Raw genomic sequence first — 24083 nt, 5'->3', positions numbered from 1 at the left:
TCTGCAGGCTGATTTTATTTCTTAGATTTATATTTCGCTTTCTCTTCCTATGAAAGCCTAGTGCTGACGCCTCCCATTTCTACCACAGCAACAGCCCTATTCCCTTGGTTGGACTGAGAGAACCTGACTGCCTGAAAGTCCCCCATGGGTTTCTGTGGCTAAACGTGCATCTCCCTGGTGCCAGCCCAATGCCATAACCATTACACTATACTGTTTCCATCTGCCATTTTACTTCACTAGTCAGACACCTGTCCTATCGTACACATTTCCATAGTCTTCTGTTAATTTATACTGTGTTTAAAGTTTAAAGTGTAATTTTTTACCCGGTCTTACCAGATTCTTTTATATGGATATCCTTTTTGGGCAGGATTGCTGAAAAACAAGAATATAAGTATTGGGTTAGTATAAATTCTGGACAGTTCTATCAGTGTATTTCAGGGAAGCAAAGACAAGATACTAAGCTCAAATCTACCTGTTATACTAAGTGTTAAAAATGGACTGTAATTTTCCCTAATGATTTTTTTTCCCTTGTGCTTACCAGATTTTTTCACATGCACATCCTTCTTCGGTAGGTTTGCTGAAATAAAAGGGTTTAAGTATTGGGATATTATAACTTTAAACATTACAGCATCTCAACGTGCTTTGCTGAAGGCATGGTTAGATAGTGCAAGCATGCTTACCTATGTCTATTGGCTTTTCTTTCTTGTGTGTTTCTAGAAATTAAGAAGACCATAACATGACTTCTGCATTGGAGTGCTTGTAATAAATAGTATTCTTTCTTCCCATTTCTCCCCACAACAACAGCCTTGTGAGGTTGGTTGGGCTGAGACAGACTGGCTGGCCCAAAGTCACTCAGTCAGGTTCCATGGCTGAGAGCAGTCTCGAACCTGGGTCTCCCTGTTGCCAGTTCAACCTTTTAAGCACTACACCACCCTGGTTCCCGTCTGCCATTTTACTTCAGGACTTTGGCACTTTTTGTCAGCCCTACTAGGTAGACCAGGCCAGGAAATCAATTCCACAGAAAGGCTAAAGCTACTTTTATTGAGATTGGTTATAATAACAGAATCTCGCAAATCAAATTGTGCTGTACCTCCTCCTCCTTCTTACACTTAGTGAATTAGGGAGGCATCTGCCTGAGCTACTTCTGAACATTATCTGGACATTCTGGACTTAAAAAATGTTTTACCCCTTGTTGCCTCGGCAACGGAGCTTGCCTATCACCATCAAGGTCATCTTCCTTACTCTCTACCTTTTTCCAATAGCACATTTATTTCCATTGTCTTATGTCGATTTATATTAAGTGTTAAAAATAGAATGTGTGGGAAATGTGAATCCATGGCACTAATTCTTCAGCATCTCTTCACTTACTGACCACAAGGGGAAACTGGATATAGGTAGATAACTGAGGATTTGTTTTGCTTCCCTATTTTATCTGGTGTTTGTTTTATAAGCTTTATAAGCTTTTAAAATCTGAGCTCACTTCCCTCTGCCTTTGCTGCAAGTATACATGCACATTCTCTTTGACTATTCCCCTGGTAGGGTATAGCTGGCTAGATAATACCCTTTGCGTATTCCTATAATGTATTGTCTCTGAGTAACTCTCTTTTTTATATATAGATAGAAAACCTGCTCAACTAGTAGTAACTCAGGTCAGATCCCAGCTCACACAAACACACCACCTCCTGCAGAAAGTGTACTTTGCTAGATTTATTTTTACCCAGGTCTTACCAGATTCTTCCATATGCTTATCCTTTTCTGAAAGCTTGGCTGAAAAAAAAATATTGTTTTGGGTTATTATAAATTTTGAACAGCATACCATGTCAATAGTATGCTGCAGGGAGGCAAGTTGAGAAAATTTGAGAATATTTACCTATTTCTATTGTTTTTTCTTTCTTATGTGGTTCTAGAAATAAGAGGAAGATGAAAACATTTCTGGACTGGAATGTTCATAGTAAAGATTTGGGTAATTTCATACATCAAGAGAAATCAAAGACTGAGATCACTTAAAATTAGTGAATCTTCTGATTTCACAACTCAGATAAAGCAGTGATTGGAAGGGCTTTTCTGAAAAGATAATCCACAGTTGACAGAATGTATCCTATTTTCAGTGTTTGTTGTTTTAGTCCACTAGTTAATCACTTTTATGGCATACTCATTTCAAAAGCCTTGTGATCAACATGGAAAGTGTAAGTTTCTAAATTTGTTTTTACATAGGCCTTACCAGTTGTCTTTACATGCACATCCTTCTTTGGCAGTTTGGCTAAAAAAAAAAAGATTTGATTATTATAAATTTTGAACATCAACAATCAACATCCATATCATATCCATATATTTCAGGAAAGTAAAGAAATAAGATCATATTTACCTGTTTTGATTGGCTTTTCTTTCCTGTGTGGTTCTGGAAAAGTAAAAGAAAGACCAGAGAGATGGACTATTTATCGCAAAGAGTGGCATAATTCCATACTTTATACAGAATGAAATGATAGGCTGAGACCACACAGTTAGTCTTTTGATTCCACAATTAAAATGAAGCAGAGTTTGAAAGGGATGTTTGTGTTGAATACATCATCCGGTTCTAACAGATGCTTCCTCCAGAGTGCAAAATAGAGGAGGGATCACCTGGTGGCCTACTTTCCATTTCTATTCTGCTGCTGTGATGTACATAAAAGGCTTAATGCTGGAATAACCGAAGGTTGCTCCATTTGGGAATGTCCTTGTTAATTACCCACTCTATTGTCTCCAGTGGCTCTAGAAAGTTCTGTGATCCAGATAATGTAGCTCATTGTAATTAAGTCCTTTACCTTTTTACGTCTTGCCCACTGTTCATGTTTATCTCTCCCTGCTTTTGCCTGCCTTTTATCCCTTTTGCCAGTCAACTGTTTTAAATAAAGAAAACATCAAGCTATATATATATTTTTGCTAGCTAAACTGAGTGACCTGTGTGCATGCTCTGATCTGGATACAGGAATTGACTGCGAGTGTGCTGGCTGGGAAGTAATCTGGAAATTACCCAGAGTAATTTTCCAACAATTTGGATTAGGTAAGTCACAGCATACATTCATTCATTATTTATTTGTCTGTTTCTTTGTTTCTTTTTTAAAAATTTCTTAAGACTTCAATTGACAATGAATCTGAGCAGCTTCCATTCCTTATTCCAGGAAGGACTGAAATGCAGTACATCCATGGTATAAAACAAAGAAAATAATGGCGAAGGATCCACAATCACTGGCACTTCTAGCCAAGCACTCATCACTCATCCATCTCCAAAGGCTCTCCAAAACAGCCGGTGCTCAGCAGCTTTTGCAACTGCAGCAGGCTGGGGCTGACCTCATCGCTGGTGGTACCCTGTTCCAAAGGAGGGGGAGCAATACAAAAATTACCCTCCCGTAGAGGCCCTGTCACCTACATTCCCTTCAGATTGGGACCAGCTGCTGGTTTTCACCAGATGGAAGATTCCACTCAGAGAAGATGGTTTAACACTTACCTGGGCTTATTGTATTCCTTAAATTTATAGTCTGCCTTTTGTTGAGGATTCAAAATGACATAAAGATGAATTCCTCCTCTATTTCCCCACAATAATCACCCTGTGAGATAGGCAGGACTGAGAGAGGGTGACTTTCTCAAAGTCATTCGGTGTGCTTCCATGGCTGAGGGCAACTTGAACCTGGCTCCCTCTGATTCCAGCCAAGTTCCTTAACCACTACACCACACTGTCCCCTGTTTGTCATTTTATTTCACTAGTCACTTGTGTTCCAGCACACTCATTTCTACAGACTTGTGTTAATTTACAATGCACATTCAAAGTGGAACATGCAATTTTCTAGATTTATTTTTACACAGGACTTACCAGTTTTGTTTACACATGAAACCTTCTTCGGCAGTTTGGCTAAAATAAAAAGATCTAAGCATGTTGATTATTATAAATTTTGAACATGATTAACCAATGTCTGTATCAAATCAGTACGTTTTAAGGAAGCAAAGAAGAGAAGACAAGATAATGCTTACCTATTTCTATTGGCTTTGCTTTCATGTGTGGTTCTAGAAAGTATGAGGAAGACCAGGGCATTATTTCTGCATTTCACCATTTATAATAAACAGCGAGTGATTCCCTACTTTACACAGAATTAAGTGATAGATTGAGATCCCTTAAAGTCAGTGAAACTTTTAATTTGACAATCAAAATGAAGCCAAATTGAGCAGGTTCTTCTGAATAGAAAACCCAAACTGGGCAGAATGCAGTCTATCATTCATGTTTGACATTTTAATTCACTATTATTCACTGGTTTTATGGAACACTCATTTTCTGGGTGAGATCATCTGTCACCATGGGATGAGGTATCATCAATATGCTGATGATACTCAGTTATTCATCTCCATCCCAGGTGAGGTAAGTGATACTGTGACTGCCCTCTCTCAGTTCCTGGGGGCTGTAGGGGCCTGGATGGGGAAAAACAGGCTTCAGCTGAACCCTGGTAAGACGGAGTGGCTGTGGGTTAATGGCTCTTCCGTATCCAGGACTTTGTCATCTTTAGTTCTGGATGGGGTTGCACTGCCCCAGACAGACCTGGTGCATAATCTGGGGGTCCTCGTGGACTCACAGCTCCTGCTCGAAAAGCAGGTGGTAGCATGGCCAGGAGGGCCTTTGCACAACTTCGTGTTGTGCACCAGTTACTTCATGGATCAGGATGCCCTTCAAACAGTCACTCATGCCCTTTTTATCTCTCATATAGACTGTTGCAATGCGCTCTCCATGGGGCTACCCTTGAAGAGTATCCAGAAGCTACAGCTGGTCCAGAATGCAGCTGTGTGGGCTATCTTTGGTGCCCCTAAAAGGGCACATGTAACATCTTTGCTCCATGAGTTGCACTGGGTGCCATCTGCCTCTGGGTCCAATTCAAGGTATTGGTCATCACCTTTAAAGCCCTACAGGGCATGGGGCCAGGCTACCTGAGGGACCGCTTCTTCCCCCTGATGTCAACCTGTCCCACCTGACCATGCAGAGAGGGCATGTTGCGGCCCCATCAGTAAGAGAATTCCATCTGGTGGGGTCCAGGAGGCGGGCCTTCTTTGCAGTAGCTCCTACCCTTTGGAACATCCTGCCCCCGGAGATGAGGTTGGCCCCATTGCTTCTGGCCTTCTGGAGGAATTTGAAGACCTGGCTCTGCCACCTTGCTTGGGCGCGGAGAGGAGTCATCGTGTTTGGGGGTGGCTAGTGCCCTAGAGCACTTGTTGCATACAAGGACTGAGTTATTATTGGCCATTTGGGATTCCATTTTTATCTATGATTGTTGTTTATTTGTAATTGTATTTTTAGATATTATATTTTTATATTGTATTTTTATTGTATTTTTATTGTTTTATTGATTATTTTGCTGTAAACTGACCAGAGTCACTCTGGTGGGAGGAGATGGGCAGTGACAAATTTGATAAATAAAATAAATAAATAAATAAAATTTTCACAGAGTTGTGTTAATTTATAGTAATTGTGTGATTTTCTAGACTTATTTTTACACAGCACTTACCAGTTTTGTTTACATGCACATCTTTCTTTGGCAGTTTGGCTAAAAGAAAAAGATTCAAACATTTTGATTATGACATAGATTGAACACAGATGATCAAAGTCCATTTCATGCCCATACATTTCAGAGAAGCGCAGAAGACAAAATACAAGAGTGCTTACCCATTTCTCTTGGCTTTTCTTTCTTGGGTGGTTCTAGAAAGTAAGAGGAAAACCAGAACATGATGTCAGCATTTGGGTAAAGGAAAAAGGGCACAAAGACAGTGGATTGTTCCTTCTCCTGCTGCTGCTGCTGCTGCGGTCAGGTGTGGCAGCAATGTTCTCCACAAAGTGCAAAGATAAAGGAAATGGCAGCAGAGGGAAGAGGAACGGGATGGGGAAAACAGCCACCCTTGGCTGGGGGGATTCCTGGTGGGGGGCATAATCAGGCAGGCAGAGAAGGAGGACTATGAAAGTGGGGAAGGGCAGGGGACAAAGACTGCCATGGTAAGAGGTGGCATTGGGATGTGCAATGTCTGTTAAAGCTGTGAGGAGATTACTGTGATGGTATGTGGAAATGACCTTGGGAGACAGGAGGAAGACCTGCAGCCTAGGCAATGGTCTGATAAGAGGCAGCTCAGTCTGCAGTTGGGGTAAAAGCATGGGAAGTGTTTCAAAAGGGACCCTCCCTAATTTTCTGGAGACTTAAAAGAGAAGAGGGGAGAAATACTTTCAGTCTTGCAAGATTCTGTTTAAGGGCTAGCAATTACTGATGAGAATCCTGAACTTAGAGAACACCCAATTTTGTTTTTCAGAGTTCTGTATTGGGTAGCCCAACTCTCCCTAAAAAGAAAGGATAAACTTCAAGTGCAAAGGTTCCAATTTCTCTGATAGTCAAAATTAAATTAGCCATAGAGGGCACTGATAACTGGATGAGATGGTCCTTCTATGGGCCTAAAGCCCAGCATGTTGGCAACACTAAAGATTCCTCCTCCAGGCAACACAGAATAGTCCTGGAGGAGGTCAGTCTCTGCTTTCTGATGGAAAAGACCACTTTCTGGTTGGATCAACTGAAGCAGCTTCAGCCTGCCTCAGGAGCAAGCCAGCCCTGAGAAAGAGACTCTTATATGAGGACATATCCTCAACAAGCAGTAAGCAAATGATCCTGGGGCCAGGGCAAGGGATGAGAATATTATCTATCCTTGTCATTTTATTTCTTTGGTCCATCACTTTTTCAAGGCAAACCCATCTTAATAATTTTGCATTAATTGATGGGAAGTGTAAATTGCTATATTTGTTTTTACCCAGCTCTTACCAGATTCTTTTATACGGATATCCTTCTTCAGCAGCTTGGCTAAAATGAAAAGTTAAAAGTAGTATGTTTTAATAAATGTTGTACTATATCAATATTCTTCAAGGAAGCAAAGGTGGGGCAGTAATTCATTCTTACCTATTTCTAATGGCTTTTCTTTCTTGTGAGATGCTAGACAGTAAGAGGAAGACCAGAGCATTATTTCTGTATTTGGTTGTTTATAATGAACAGTGGGTGATTCCCTACTTTACATAGAATTAAATGATAGATTGAAGTCATTTTAAGTCAGTCTTTTAATTTGACTGTTAAAACTAAGTTGGGATTGAAGGGACTGTTCTTACTAGATAACTCACAGTTGGCAGAATGCATTTTATTAAATATTCATTGCTTTGTTTCTGTGGTTTTTAAAAAATTCTTAAGGCTCATGTGCATTTTGAATTAAAAACAAGACTGAGCAGCTTCCACTTCTTGTTCCAGTGAGTGGATTGACATGTAGTACATTCAGGTTTTCATCCATGTTTTAATGGGAAACAGCACTTCCTGCTGGATCACCTGCAGGCTGGCCCGAATCTAAAGGATCCGATGTGAGGACATCTCCTCAAGAAAAGGGAAGCAGACTGCCTCAGAGCCAGGGCAAGAAGATTGTGTGGATGACCCCTAGTTAACCCACAGTGGGAGGAATACTCCCCATAATACATATTCACCATTTTATTTCTCTCCTTAATCATTTGCTTTATGCCACATTCATTTCAACATTCCTTTGCTGATTTATAGTATGTGTTCAAAAGAAAACATAATTACATAGACAGATTTTTTTTTGTTAGCCAGGTCTTACCAGATTCTTTTATATGCATATCCTTCTTTGGCAGTTTGGCTAAAATGAAAGGATATAAATACTGAGTTATTATACATTTTGAACAGCTCTATTATATCAATATGTTGCAGGGAAGTAACAGTGGGACAAAGAAAGCATATGTACCTATTTCTATTGGCTTTTCTTTCTTTTGTGGTTCTAGAAAATAAGACAAAGACCAGAACATGATTTCTGCATTCAAGATTAAATAGTAAAGGGGGGAGGAGGGCTGCAGTTCCATACATTACACAGAGTGAATGTGTGTGATATCTTTAAGTCAGTGAGTCTTTTAATTCCACGGTTAAAACAAAGCAGGGTTGAAAAGGCTCTTCTGATAGGATAATCACATCGGACAGAACATCTAGGCACAGCCCAACTCCAAACCAACTCTTGCTGGCTCATAATATAATAAACAGGATAAAATACAATACAGATAAAAACAAGATAAATAAAGAAAAGATGGTGAATCAGCTAACAACACAAGGCATACATAGACACAACCAACAAGGGGCTCCAACCACCCTAGGCCAGGGCCTGGGAAAAGAGTCAGGTCTTTAAGGCCCTTTGGGTCAGCCACCAGATCTCACAACAATCTCATTGCAGAGGAAAGTCACCATGACAAAGAAGTTATGTTCCCTGGGTCCCAGTGATGACCCTGTTTGGTTAAAGGAATCCAGAGTGTGCCAACCTATCACCTTGTATTGGCCAGACAGATACCGTAGGAAAGCAGCAGTCCCTCAAATAACCAGGCCCTGTGCCACGTAGGATTTTATAGGTCATAACCAGCACTTTGATTTGTACCCAGATGCATACTAGCAACCAGTGCAGTTCATGGAACAGAGATGTCACATGCTCATGCCACCACATTCAGGACCAGTTGAAGCTTCTGAGTGGTCTTCAAGGACAGCCCCACATACAGTGCATTGCAGTAGTCAGGCTTGAGGTGAGTGACTTTCTGAAGAGTTTCCCAATCCCAAACCCCATCCAAGGCTAAAGATGGAATATTTCTGAATCTAGGTGGCCTAATATCTACAGCCATTCAGTCTTTGTGGGACAGAAATGATTCCTCCCCATCCAGGCCCGCACAGCCTCCAGGCACTGGGACAGGACTTCTAAAGCCTCACTTGGCTGGCCTGGGGTCGAGAAATATAATTGGGTATCATTAGAACATTGATGATACCAAACCCCAATCTGGTGGATGATTTTACCTAGCAATTTCATGTAGATGTTGAATAAGAGAGCACTGAGCCCTGTGGCACCCCACAAAGGAGCAACTTAGGGAGCCTAGGGGACAACCTCTCCTCCCAAACAACATTGACTGGAACTAGGTCCAAAGGAAGGAAGAGAAACACCATAAAAAGGTGCCCTCAATTCCCAACTCCTGGAGCTGATCCAAAAGGTTTCCATGGTGGACCGTATTGAAAGCTGCTGAGAAATCAAACAAGCGGCAAAAGCAACAGCACAGAGAACCCTGTCCATTTCCTCAGGAGTCACCAGTTTAAACTCAACCCAGATCGTACCACAAGAATGGGCCCTAGCAGGGCCGCAACTAGGGTCTGTGTCACCCAGGACAAACATGGATTCCGTGCTCATTTTGGTGCCCCACCAGTACTCATTTTGGCACCCCCCTGTGCTCATTTTGGTGCCCCACCAGCACAGCACCCGGGGCACATGCCCCGGTTGCCACCCCCTAGTTGCGGCCCTGAGCCCTAGGCACCTAGACCAGACACACCCAGCCAGAATCCAACTCAGTGTCAATCTGAGCAACATTATTTGCCAGATATCTAGAAGCTGTGCAGATGATCCTGTGGCCATCCTTGCCTAAGAAGGACTGGGTCACCCTAAATCAGGCCACTGGATGGCTATCAACAGTCACAATACTGACGTTTCACTGCCCTTATCACCACGAGGTAATATGGGCTCTTACTCATGTTCAATCAGACTTGCTCGAATCTTCCTCCAATGTCACTCCAGACATTTCTTTTGTGCATCATCTCCTGGAGTTCCTCAGTAACCCAGGTGTGCCCTGGGATTGGTGCACAGGGAGAGGGCACATAGGGGTGTTGTGGTCCAAGGCCCCAGTCAACAACTCATGCTAGGCAGCAACTAAGGCCTCACCCTAACCACTCATCAGATCCTCAGAGAAAACCACAACCTCCCTCTGGAACTCCATAAGCTCTATCAGTCACCTGGGTAGGCCAATATAATAGGCCCTCCCTTCCCATGGGGGAGGGTGATGCCGGTGAGCCAGAAGGCAATCAAAGAGCAAGCCACATTTGGTGTTTTATTTTTAGCAGTTAGTCACTTCTTTTGGAACTCTCATTTCTGCAGTCTTTTATTAATTTTCAAAGTGGAAAATAGAATTTTCTATTTATTTTTACACAGGTCTTACCAGTTTTATTTGTATGCCCAGGCTTCTTTGGCAGCTTGGCTAAAATGAAAATATAGAAGCACATTGATCATTATAAATGTTGAACATGGATAATCAGTATGCATATCACATCTTTCAGGTAAGCAGGGGCGCGGGGGGGGGGGGAATAAGAGCTTGCCTACCTATTTCTATTGGCTTTTCTTTCTTGTCTGCTTCTAGAAAGTAAGAGGAAGACTTGAACATGATTTCTGCATTTAGGTGTTCAAAATTAACAGTGGATGATTCCATACTTAACAGAAAAAGAAATGACAGACTGAGGGCACTTAGAGACAGAATGTTTTAATTCCCCAATTAATCACATTGGACGGAATGTAGTCTCCTATCTACATTTGATGTTTTATTTCAATATTTAGGCACGTCTCTTATGGAATACTCATATCTGTAGTCTTTTATTAATTTTCAAGGTAGAAAGTGGAATATCCCAGATGTATTTTTTCTCAGGCCTTACCAGTTTTGTTTGCACGCACAGCCTTCTTTGGCAGCTTGGCTAAAATGAAAAGATTTAATATATATTAATTATTATAAATGATGAGTATGGATTATCAGTATACGTAACACATCTTTCAAGTAAGTAAAGGTAGGAAAATAAGAGCATGCCTACCTATTTCTATTGGCTTTTCTCTCTTGTCTGCTTCTAGAAAGTAAGAGAAAGACCTGAACATGATTTCTGCATTTGGATATTCAAAATAAATAGTGGATGATTCCATACTTAACTGAGAAAAAAATGATAGACCAAGGGCACTTAGAGACAGCATGTTTTAATTCCCCAATTAAAATGAAGGTAGGATTGAAGAGACTGCTCTTACTGGATAACTCACAGTTGGCAGAATGCAATTTATGATCTATTATTATTATTATTATTATTTTAATCATAAGGCTTATAAGTCTTTTGAATTGAGGACAAGACTGAGCAGCTTGCACCCCTTCCTCCAGTTACAGGACTGAAATGTAATACATTCATGTGTTCATCCATGTTTTGGTGGCAAACAGCCCTTTCTGCTGGATCACCGGCAATCTGGCCCCAATACCAAGATCAGATAAGAGGACATCTCAAGGAAAGAGAAGCAGACTGTCTTGGAGTCAGGTCAACAGGACTGTGTGGATGAGGCGTAGGTAACCCACAGTGGGAAGAATGTACTCTATTATTCAAGTTTTGTGTTTTATTTCACTAGTTAGTTACTTGTGATGTTGAACATCCATTTCCATAGTCTTGTGTTAATTTATACTAAGTGTTCAGAGGGGACAATGCCATTTCTGAGATATGGTCTTACCAGATTCTTTTACAGTCGTATCTTTCTTTGGCACTTTGGCTAAAACAAAAAGATATAAGGATTAAAGTTATTCTACACTTTGAACATGTATAATCCATATCCATATTCAATGTCATGTTTTGGGGAAGTAAAGGAAAGAAAATATGAACATACTTACCTATTTTTGTTGGTTTTTCTTTCTTATGTGGTTCTAGGAAGAAAGAAGGACAGAACATGATTTCTGCATCAGAAGTACACAGCAACGGTTGGCATTATTGTATACATTATGTATCATTAGTGAAATGATGGACCAAGATCACATAAAGATAATTAGTCTTGTGATTTCATAATTAAAACAAAGCAGGGATTAACTGGTTCTCATTTTCTTTCTGTTGTCTGTATATGCTGTTAATTTTGCCATTGCTGCATATTCTCCAAGTTTAAGTTCCCAGTCAGATATCATTGGAATTGTATATTTCTTCCAATGTTGGGCAAAATGTATTCTCATTGCCTTGAGCATGTATCTAAGTAAATTATGATATTTCTCATTGATATATTCTGGGATTATACCTAGTAAAAAAAGTTGTGATCTCATTTCAAAATTAATTTCCAAACTTTTCTGCATTGTACTATGTATATCTTTCTAGTAGTTTTGAGTTTTTTTATATGTCCACCACATGTAAAACTTTGCCTTCTGTTCATGGCATTTCCAACATTTATTACCTTTTATTTTATTTTATTAAACACATACTGTACATGCATAGCTTTATAAACTTATATCCAACCTCTATTACTTTTACATATAAATTTAATAAGTATAATTATATAAAACCTTAGAACATACACCCCACCCCCAGTACCACTATTTTACTTAATCATTCCTCTTTCCAGAAATATAATAATTCTTGTGAAAGTGTACATCCTTTCCCTTTTAATAAAACAAATTCTATAAATATATTCCATATCTCTGCAAAATCATTTCAACTCTGTAACCCCCCTCTAACTTTAATATTACTCGTTAACTTATCATTAATTGCAATATCCCACACTTCTTTATACCATTCCTCTATTTGATAATCACCTTTTACCTTCCATTTTCTAGCTATCATTAATCTTGCCACCATCAAAAGATTTGTAATTAAATCTTTAGAAGCTTGAGTGCATCTAACCTTGTCATATATTGGTAACAATGCTATATCCAGACATACCTCCAAATTTATCCCAGTTATCTCATTTATCTCTTTAAATACCAACTGAACTTCTGAGCCTGTTTGCAACTCCACCACATGTGGAGGTAAGTGCCAGTGAATAAAAATAGATGGTATCAGCCTCAAAAACCTGGACGATTGGGGCTCCCGAATTTAAGATTATAGTATATAGCTAATCAAATAATATATATTATAGATGGAATGGTAGGACAAGGAGAGTTGAATGGATGGAGATGGAAATGCAAGAATTGGAATGGAAATTGGAAAATGTATTTTTTTAATAAACCAATTAAGAAATGGCTGGAAAGAGCTGAGAACCCCTTTTTAAAAACTATTTTAAGGATTTGGACAATATATAAAGAAAAATTAATGCCAGTTGTTTCCCCAATGACCCCCATGTTGATGGTGGAAAAATTCCCTACAAATTTAAAGAAGGAATTGGAAAAGGAATTGAGGGAGAAGAAAATATTTCAAATAAAGGATTGGGTGAAAGAAATGAATAGTAAAGATCGAATAAGAGATGTATTAAGGGGAAGAAAGATATCTTGGCTTCATCATACACAATTAGAGAAATGGATTAAGAAGTGGATAAATGAAAATAAAGAATGTAGCAGTTATACAAGATGATTTTAGAGAGAGAAGATAAAGAAGAAAATATAGTTATAAAAAGTGAAACAAGTAAAATTCATAAGATATTATTAGAAATTGAAGATCAACAGGATTATCTTAAATCAGTATGGGATTATGATTTAACACAACAAATAAGTAATCAGAGTTGGGGAAAGATATGGGATATGCGCATTTTAAAAACTATGTCTGTAAGGATAAAGGAATTTTTTTTAAAATTGGTTTGGAGATGGTATTTGACACCTGTAAGATTAAATCAAATAGATAAGAAATATCCAACATTTATTACTATATGATTTATCTATATTGAAAATAATTGATGGAGTTGTGTACCATCTGTAAAACATTTTGTACCAACTTTCTTTTAGATTGTAGCTTGGAGTAAATTTTAGGGATTTAATCCATAATTCTTCCCTTTATTGTGTTGTGACTGTCTCTTTGAAATTTTCATCCATTTTATCATAAGGCTTTTTATTTCTTCTGTCTCTGTGTTGTATTTAAGTAGGAGTTTGTACATGTGCCCTAATGGATGATATTGGTTTTGTATGAACATTTCAAATTCTGTCATATTTCTTAATGTCCCTCCCTCATTCTTAAGATCAGAATGCTCTATATTAAATTATAGCAAGAAATCAAAATAGATCTCAAAAGGTGGAGGAATCTAATGTCATCTTGGTTATGATCAAATGCAATCATTAACTTGAATTTATTACCTAAGATCAAGTATTTGTTCCAAATAGCATCAACTGCAATCTCAGAGAGAACCTTATAAGAATGGCAAGAAATTGTCAGCAAATTTATATGCAGTGGGAAAAGACTGAGTTAAATTAAAAGTTTTACAAGATTCAAAAGACAGAGATGGTCTTGCTCTTCAAAAATTATATTGTATCAGAAAGCAAATTGCTTGTCATGGATAACAGAGTGGATACATTCCCAAATAGTAGAACGTCAATATTGAAAGAAGCTGACAGACTTCACAGATATTTATGATACAGAGACACAAAGGATTTTAAATGACGTATTTTCAGACGAAGTTTGATAAAAGCATGGAATTCTATAAGAAGCCCAACAATTTCACTGTTAGCCTCTCCTTCAAATGCCTTCCATATTGGAGATAATTAGAGTAAGAAAAATATAATCACATATGCAGACATGGTCCACTCAGACTGAATGAATGGATTAAAGACACTACAGGAATTATTCTGAAGGCCAGAATATGGGTGATTTTGAGGAGGCGTACAGAGGGCTGTGTGGACTAGTCCTAAGTAACCCACAGGAACAGAATGTAGTCTATTTTTCATGCCATTTTATTTCACTACTTAATTTCTTCTTCTGTGACATGCTCATGTCAATGGTCTTGTGTTAATTAATACGAAGTGTTCAAAGCAGAAAGTATAATTTGCAAAAAAAAAAAAATACCCAGGTCTTACCAGGTTCTTTTACATGTGCATCCTTCTTTGGCCAGTCTGCTAAAATAAAAGGGCAAAAGGGTTATGATAAATTTTCAATAGCATATTATATCAATATGCTTCAGGGAAGCAGAGGTGAGAAAATAGAGCATTGTTACCTATTTCTATCGGCTTTTCTTTCTTGTGTGGTTCTGGAAAGTAAGAGGAAAACAAGAACATTATTCCTGCCCTCAAGTGTTTTTAGTAAACAGTGTAGTACTTCCATATATAACAGAAAATGAAATGATAGATTGAGGTCACTTATAGAAGTGAGCCTTCTCATTCCCCAATTAACACAAAGCAGAGTTTGAAAGGGCAGTTGGTCTGTTTTAGATATAAGACAGATATTTTTCTTGTTTGCAAATTTACAGTGCTTATAGGGAACCAAGGGTGAATCACAATTTGCCCATCCAGAAATGTCTTAGCTAACCATTGCTTATCTGCCAGAAAACAAGGAATGTCTTGTCCAACCCCCTCACTTTCTCACAAGAACACAAATCTCTTCCCCTCCCCCACACAAAAAAAATTAAAAGAAAGTAAACTGAAAACCTATTGCCTTAGAGGCAAATCACCTATAGAGAAAAATAAAGGTCCTTCTCCTTTATATCTAAACAGACAGGTCATATACAAGGAAACCAAGCTAATAAATTAGTACGCATGTCAGAATATCCTAAAAAGGGGGAATTGACTCTTCAGCATTTGAAAAGACCATATAGGGAACAAAGTACTTTTGTACGTGTAAACTTTCTACAGTTTAACTATATATGGCAAAATCATATATAGTTGAGAAATGGACACAATGAGAAATGGACTCATTGATACGTACTGTAACTACCCCAATACTGGTATCTGATTCTGTGGGATAAATCCAAAGATCATTGCTGGACAAACTTTTCTCTTGACCTGTTGGTTTCCTTTATTCATTAGGCTCAGAATCATTATTCCATAACAATGTGGTACCAGGAGTGGGATCAGAAACAGTGATTGATAAGTAGTTGGCGAAACAGGATCTGGCATCACTGAATGATTTTGCTCTTATCACCTTGCCCTTGTCAATCCCTTTTCTGATCCTGGCTTGAAGAGAATTGTGCAAAGAAGGTAAGGGTGCCAACTGAGACCAAGAGACCCCATTCCTTCCGAAAATCATGAGAGTTCATGACAGAAACTCATAAGAGCCTGTGAGTCCAGCTCAGTTCTTATTGCTTCCAGGGAAATTATGTCAGGTGGCTCCAGATTTTCAATGGGAAGACCTGCCCAATGTATGCAAAATGCTTATGGATCTCACAGTGTGTGTGTATGTGTGTGTGTACATACACACAGATATATACACACGACACATATACACATATTATAGGAAAGTAAATGAAAATATGTAGAGAGGATATTAATGTGGAAAGAAGAGGCAAGCAAAAGGTTTCAGATAAGGAGCCTGGAGGCAAACTAATGAGAAATGAAAGAAACAAATACAGGTAGTCCTCACTTAGTGACCACAATTGGAACCAGCAACTTGCTTGCTAAGTGATGCAGTTGCTAAGCAGAAAATCAACAACTGGGCTTCATTGGAAGAGGGTAGCCAACATAGGAGTTAATCTGACCTCAAGTGGGAGGCTATTGCAGAGGACGTTGGCTGCCTTGACCTCCAAGAAAGCAGCTGATACTTCCATATGATATTTATTTATTTATTTATTTATTTATTTATCTATTTATCTATTTATTTATCCATCTATCCATCCATCCATCCATCCAATTTGTTCCCGCCCATCTCCTCCCATCAGGGGACTCTGGGCAGTTTACAATAATCAATTAAAACAACAGTAATACAATGAATAAAATATAGAATATAAAATTGCAGCAATAAATAATATAAATAAGAGTAAAAAAATAAAAAGTCCAAGTGGCAAAAGAATCTAAAACAGTCCAAGTATGGGAAGAGTGGTCTATAGCAGCCATCCCCATGTAGATCTATTTCCCTCTTCGCCCCAAGCGAGGTGGCAGAACCAGGTCTTCAGACTCTTCTGAAAGGCGCCACTGCAGAGAAGGCTGGCTTCCTGGACCCCGCCAACCGAAGCTGTCTTAGAGATGGGGTCTGCAGCGTGTCCTCTCTGTGCGATCAGGTGGGATGGGCTGATGTAATGGGGAAGAGGCGGTCCCTCGGGTAACCTGGCCCCATGCCATGTAGGGCTTTAAAGGTGATAACCAACACCTTGAATTGGACCTGGAAGCATACTGGTAATGCAGTTCGCGCAGCAGCGGTGTTACACATGCCCTTCGAGGGGGACCAAAAACAGCTCGCATGGCTGCATTCTGGACCAGCTGAAGCTATCGGATACTTTTCAAGAGTAGCCCCATGTAGAGCACATTGCAATAGTCTATATGAGTGACTGTTCAAAGGGCCTCCCGATCCAGGAAAGGGCGTAACTGGTGCACAGCACGTAGCTGCACAAAGCGTCTCCTGGCCACGGCTGCCACCTGCTCTTCAAGCAGGAGCCGTGAATCCAGAAGGACCCCCAGAATACGCACCGGGTCTGTCTGGGGCAGCGCAACCCCATCCAGAACTAAAGATGATAATGTCCCAAATACGGAAGAACCATTAACCCACAGCCACTCCGTCTTACCAGGGTTCAGTTGAAGCCTGTTGTTCCCCATCCAGACCCCTACAGTCCCCAGACACCGTGAGAGGGCAGTCACAGCATCACTTACCTTACCCGGGATGGAGATGTACAACTGAGTATCATCAGCATATTTATGATACCTCACCCCGTGGTGACAGATGATCTCACCCAGCAGTTTCATGTAGATGTTGAAAAGGAGCAGAGAGAGTACCAAACCCTGCAGCACCCCACAAAGAAGGGGCCGAGGGTCGGATCTCTTGCTCCCTATCACCACTGACTGGGACCAGCCCTGGAGGAAGGAGGTAAACCAGCGCAAGACCATGACGCCACCCCCAACTCCCTGAGACGCCCCAAAAGGATACCATGGTCGATGGTATCGAAAGCCACTGAGAGATCAAGGAGAGTGAGGATGGATGCACTGCCACCATCCCGCTCCTGCCAGAGATCATCCATAAGTGTGATCAATGCCGTTTCTGTCCTATAACTGGGCCTGAAACCTGACTGAAAGGAGTCTAGATAATCCGTTTCCTCCAGGACCCTCTGGAGCTGCAAAGCCACCACTTTCTCAACCACCTTCCCCAAAAAGGGAAGGTGGGAGACTGGACGAAAATTGTCCAGAACAGTAGGGTCCAGTGATGGCTTCTTGAGGAGGGGGTGCACCAACGCCTCTTTAAAGGTAGCCAGGAACACCCCCTCTCCCAAGGATATATTAACCATCACAAGGACCCAACCACATGTCACCTCCCAGGCTGCTTTTACCAGCCAGGAGGGGCATGGGTCTAGATGACACGTGGTGGCATTTACTGTCCGTAGAATCCTGTCCACTTCCTCAGGTCCAACAGGATCAAACTGCTCCCAGATAACTGGGTAAGCCCGTTCCCCTGGTATCTCTCCAGACCAAGCCTCATGTGGAGTCTAACTTGGAGTGGATCCAAGCGATTTTGTCCTGCAGATGCTCAGCAAATTCCTCTGCACAGCCCTATAGGTGGGTCACTGAGCCCACCTTCCCCAAAAGGAATTGAGTGATCTTAAACAGGGCTGTCAGGCAGCATTCTGCAGATGCAATAAGAGTGGAGAAGTATTAACGCTTCGGCGCTTTTATCGCCACAAGGTAGGCCTTAATAGCAGCTCTAACCTGTGTTTGGTCGAATTCAGTCTTTGTCTTCCTCCAGCGGTGCTCTAGGCCCTTACACTTAACCCTATGTAAACTATGTCACAATAGTCTAAATGGGTGGTGAGGATGGCTTGAGTCATTGTATCCAGGTCCTGTCATCCCGGGTGAGGCTACAACTGGTGAGACTGGGCAAGGCCCTCCAGCCATGGCCTTTCTCTGCTGCTCCAAAAGGAGCCTCATGTCCAAGCAGACCACCAAGTTATGAACCTGCTCCTTTAAGGAAACTGCTTCATCATCTAGAGTCACTTTTGGGGCTGAAAGAGAATCCCAGTATACAAACAGCAACTCATCTCACTGGGGTTCAACTTCAGCCTTGTGTCCTATTTCAAAAACTGAACATGCACTTCTTCCTCTAATCCCTCAATCTTCCATGACTAGAGCTGTTACTGAAGAGCTCCCATCCCTTGCTACTGAACTATAACGAGAGGCCTTTGTTCTCCATTCTTTTCAGTACTTTACATGATGATTCACATTATCTTTTTGCTTTGGCCTTTAATAATGAGCAACTCGTGTGACCAGAATTTCCAAGAACTACATAGAGAATCCTACACTGGACTTGTCTGCACTCTGTGCTGACTTAGCCACCCTTTTGCTCCCATATAAAGCTCTAATTTTGTTATATATTGATGACCTCCTGGCTGGGGAATAGAGATGATGCTTATGTACATTTGTGCCATCTAGTGGACAATAGACACAAAGCTAATCTGTAGAGGCTGCAACTATGTTTTTAAGTCTCAACTTTTCCATTTGGGTCATCAGGCTGAGCATCAATTATCCCCTTATTGGGTGCAGGCTATTTTACAATTATCACCCTTCTGCCAATGAAAAAGAATTGTATTCTTTTCTCGGCATGGTTAGGTTTTGTCATTCCTGGATTACTGACTTTGTTTCTCAAATTCAACTCCTATAATCTCTTTGTCAAACAGATGCCCCTTTTACTTGGACTGAGGACTATGACCAAGTTTTTCATCAACTGAAGCAGGCATTGGTTTCTGCTCCTGCCCTTGGTCTTCCTAGTTATTCTTTACCCTTTGCCTTGTATTGTCATGAACATGATGGTATAACCCTTGGTGTCCTTGTTCAACTTCATGGTGACTGTCTTCATCCAGTGGCATACCACAATTACAAGCTAGATCCAGTTATTGCTGTCTTTCCATTCTGTCTCTGTACTGTTCAAGCTGCTGCCTCCTAGTGGACAAATCCTCTGAATGTTGCTGAATAAACTTTTCAGTTTTTTACCTCCTTCACTCATTGCACCTTAGATAATTGAAAAAGCAAATGAATACCAAAAAGAAGTCAGTATGTGCAATTATAGAAAAGGCTTGTGTTGATCATGTCAGGCTGTGGACAATGCTTAGAAAAATGGGAATCTAGGAACATCTGATTGTCCTCATGAGAAATTTATATACTGGTCAAGAAGCCACAGTACAGACAGAACCTGGTGAAACAGACTGGCTTCAGGTTGGCCAAGGAGTGCGACAAGGTTGCATACTCTATTCTTATTTATTCAACCTATATGCAGAATATATATTAAGGGAAGCTGGATTGGAAGAAGATGAGTGTGGCTTTAAATTTATAGGAAAAAAAACATCAATAACCTGTGCTATGCTGATGACACTACCCTGACAGCCAAAAATGCAAAGGAGCTGCAAGCCCTAGTACTGAAAGTCAAAGAGCACAGTGAAAAAATGGGACTAAAATTAAATATAAAGACAACCAAATTAATGACAACAGGTAGAACAACCAGCCTTAGAATTGACAATGAAGATACTGAAGTAGTGGGTAGCTTCTGCCTTTTAGGATCAACCATCAACAGTAAAGGAACAAGCAGTCAAGAAATACACCACAGACTAGTACTTGGCAGAGCAGCCATGTAGGCCTTGGAAAAGATATTCAAGAGCTGTGATGCCTCTATACCTACACAGATCAGAACTGTGCAAGCCATGGTATTCCCTGTGACACTCTATGGAAGTGCAAGTTGGACTTTAAAGAAGCAGGATAGGAAGAGAATTGATGCTTTTGAACTTTGGTGTTGGAGAAGACTCCTGAGAATATTGTGGACAGCCAAGAAAACAAACTGATGGATCACTGAACAAATCAACCCAGAGTTCTCACTCGAGGCACAGATGACCAGGCACGTTATGCGAAGACTCAGCTCTCTGGAAAAGGCCCTAATGCTAGGAAAGGTAGAAGGAAAGAGAAGAAGAGGATGACTAGCAGCAAGGTGGATAGACTCAATTACAGTGGTGTTCTTTCATTGGGAGACATGAAAGAACAGGTTAGGGATAGATTGTCTTGGAGAAAAATATATCTTTGTGGTTGCTAGGAGTCAAAAATGACTTGATAGCATAAAATAAATCAATCGCTCTTTGGGCACAGAACCATTATACCATAATACATCTTTCTTCACAATTTTGTACTTTGGTCCCTTTACCTAGTCCTCTATTTCTCCTCTTTTGTGGATCACCAGTATGTGGGAAGCAGAACAAGTTTGCTATCCCAGTTAATAGCCACATACTGTAGATCACTTTATGCAAAACAATATCACTACTACTTCCAAACAAAGAGTTTTTTAATTTATTTACTATCCCATCTTTATTACTTTTATAAATAATATAAAACATACCTAATACTCCTTCCTCCTCCTATTTTCCTCACCACAACAACCTTGTGCAGTGAGTTGGGCTGAGATAGAATGACTGCCCCAAGGTTACCCAGTCAGCTTTCATGCCTAAGGCGGGACTAAAACTCACAGTCTCCTGGTTTCTAGCCCGGTGCCTTAATCACTACACCAAACTAGCTCTCTAGTCTATAGTGTTTCAAAACATTCTGAAAATGGCTATCGATGCATATGTGTGGAATTCAGTTTCCTGCTGGCAACCCCCCTCTTTTTTTTGGGGGGGGGACCCTCACTAATTCAGCAGGAAAAACCAAGATATAGCATGACAGTAAGCCCCTAGCAATGGCATCAGTGGGAAGCTCAATCCATTTAGTGTTGCAACTGCCCTGTCAAAAAATGGCCTGAGGCTATGAAATTCTTAATTTTACTCTATCAGAATATCAACAGAAAAATAGTATTTGCCCATATAACTAATGTCTTAATGCGTGCTGGGACCTTGCAACTTTGAACTATTGCAACACAGCTGAGAACTCAATTCAATGTTGTATTAGTAATCAGATAATTAAGTATTTGGTTTAATGTATAAATAACATCATTAATCATGTTATCTGGCTGCATATGGTAAGCATTTTATTATCTTTAATTGTTGCTGTATATTAATTCAACATTTTTTCCATGGTTTAATCAGTAGTGGCTATCTAAGCATCACTGCATGAATTACATGCAGTGTAACTGGGTACAGTGGAGGTCATCTTGTATTATCTCCTGACTTCTACTAATGTCCTCTTCACTCCGCTATTAATAGGGGGAAAAACTTCTCTACCTTCCCCAGTAGAGCTAAGGGGGATCAGGCAAATGGTTTTAAACAACAATAGGTCTCTTTTTTTACAAACTTCTTGTGGCTGAATAGGATCTGCTTTGCCTCATCTCCTGCCACAGAATCATGGAGCACAGAATCCATATAATTTCCATATCACAAATTGCACAGAGTATCCTCTTCAATCCAACATCAGCTGAAGCTGCTTGAAAATGGAGAATGGAGATCGCTCATACTGGTGATTGCTCAGGAAGCAAAGGGAAGGAGGGAGGAGACAGGCCCATCTGGTGTTTGGGGAATACTTAGAAGATAAACTCCCCAAATCTCAAACAGTTGGTGAAACAATCAGGAAGGTGTCAAGCCTTCCTTGTGAGAAACTAGGCTTGCTATCAATTGACAGCAAGGCAAGATGTGAAAAGACTTTCTAATACACAGCCTTGTCTCTAGAGTGGCTTTGCTAGAAGCTGACAGAATAAATACGTTTTATGTTTCCTTTTTCCCATATGTTTTAAGAAAGAGTTTGTCGTCAAGACTAAGAAATCACACATATTTTAAAATCAAAGTCTCATCAGTATTATTTCTATATTAATAAGGTTTCTCAGTAGTCAGCAAATTTCTTCCTATAGCTAGCTTACTCCCCCTGCCTGGTTCAAGCAGAAGTCTCAATATCCATGAATCAATTTTGGTATACTCAGTGATGTTGGAAGGTTTGAAACTTGCAATCACAACAGCTGATGATTATTACAATTGACCTTATTTATGCAAACAAGTACTCCTAAAGAACAATACTGTGGTAGATGGGGGAGACTTTGAGGTAAGAATTTAGAAAGGAAGCTTAAGACAGTATATATGAGCAGTAATATCCAAATTTTCAAGAATGTTGGTGATCCAGACATGATTTGGTGCCCCAGCATAATCCTTTCTCCTTGCCCTTTACTTTTTTTAGAAACAGCAATGTTAGCAGTACCATAATAAGACATTTAATGGACTTTAGATATTGTCATACAAATAGTAATGTTCAGGGACTCCAGGATCTATAGAAGACATAGTCTATAGCAGTGTTTCTCAACCTTGGCAACTTTAAGATGTGGGAACTTCAACTCCCAGAATTCCTCAGCCACCATGCTGACTGCCAAGGTTGAGAAACACTGGTCTATAGTGTTTCAGAACATTCTGAAAATGGCTATCAATGCATATGTGTGGAAACCAGAGAGTGGAAAGAATTAATATGGCTGCTACTATGAGTGCATTCAAACAATAAAACAACTGCTCAATAGAGTATAGTTACAGAAATACTTGGTGGCCAACCCACCTCACTGGTTTATTTTCTACAGGCCAGGTTATGCAAATCCAGTGGAATGACTATTCCTGGTCAGTCATTCCTGGTTCTGAAAAGACATAAATCTCCCCTTTCTGGCTTATTCCAACTAGAAATAGTCATCACATATGATTCTTGTGACATAGCCACTGCAAAATAAGCCATAGGTAGGTTATTGCAGCTGCGTTGCTCAAAGGAAGGAAGTATTTGGTAGTGGTAGCATCATATAAACACAGCTATTCTATGTACACTTATAAGAATAAAATCCTCTTTTCATTTATAGGTTATTTTAGGTTCTCTTTGCTTAGAAAGCCAAAGTGTGGCTGATCAAATCCAGATACCCTTAGCTGAAATTTTCTAGATCCATTTGAGTTTGGACTTAACCCTGATTTTTGCAATGAAACTGTATATTTTGCTGTATCTTCACGGGGAGAGAAAGAGGGTGAGCGCAAACCTTATTGATTCTGCCAGATATTTTAGCAGCTTTTACTTGTTTATTGTATTTGTTGATTGGTGGTTGAGCAATTAATTAATTAACTGCCATTGGCCATAGTGTCCTTCCAGAGAAAGCATGTAATTTAAGTATGGATAGCTTTATGATGGCTCTGCTCATACTTGAAGGTTGTGTTGGGGGATTCCAATTAATGCTACACAATCTACACTCTGAGGTTCCAGCCCTCATTTATATGAAACAGCTGAATGATGTCAGTTGGATATTTACAGTGAAGTATTATCAATATGCTGATGACATGCAGCTCTAGCTATCCTTTCCATCAGAGCCACTGCTTAATCAGTGCCCAACTACAATAATGTACTGGATGTGACCAATACACTGAAGTACAATCCACAGAACATAGAAGTGCTCCCAATGGCTGGTTTTTGTTTAGGTGAATTGTTGCATTTCCTAATGGATTAG

The 24083-nt window shown here is 40.1% G+C and overlaps 1 protein-coding gene across 1 annotated transcript in view; it reads right to left on the bottom strand.

The window, feature by feature from the left end:
- The window catches only part of TRDN (triadin), a 207467-nt gene that overhangs the window by 12474 nt on the left and 170910 nt on the right, over positions 1 to 24083 (bottom strand). The window contains exons 22-34 of the mRNA XM_063295963.1: positions 14746 to 14778; positions 14609 to 14647; positions 7789 to 7821; positions 7645 to 7683; positions 6948 to 6980; positions 6813 to 6851; positions 5681 to 5713; positions 5523 to 5561; positions 2366 to 2398; positions 2222 to 2260; positions 1871 to 1903; positions 1729 to 1767; positions 681 to 713 (exon numbers count right to left, since the gene is read on the bottom strand). Coding sequence (XP_063152033.1) covers positions 681 to 713; positions 1729 to 1767; positions 1871 to 1903; positions 2222 to 2260; positions 2366 to 2398; positions 5523 to 5561; positions 5681 to 5713; positions 6813 to 6851; positions 6948 to 6980; positions 7645 to 7683; positions 7789 to 7821; positions 14609 to 14647; positions 14746 to 14778 — 465 coding nt within the window. The remainder of the gene's footprint in view (positions 1 to 680; positions 714 to 1728; positions 1768 to 1870; positions 1904 to 2221; positions 2261 to 2365; positions 2399 to 5522; positions 5562 to 5680; positions 5714 to 6812; positions 6852 to 6947; positions 6981 to 7644; positions 7684 to 7788; positions 7822 to 14608; positions 14648 to 14745; positions 14779 to 24083) is intronic.

The sequence above is a fragment of the Candoia aspera genome, chromosome 1, assembly GCF_035149785.1.
Source record: "Candoia aspera isolate rCanAsp1 chromosome 1, rCanAsp1.hap2, whole genome shotgun sequence".
In the NCBI taxonomy this organism is placed as follows: domain Eukaryota; kingdom Metazoa; phylum Chordata; class Lepidosauria; order Squamata; family Boidae; genus Candoia; species Candoia aspera.
Note: the sequence above shows the minus strand (reverse complement) of the source record. Positions and strands in the feature narration are given on the sequence as shown.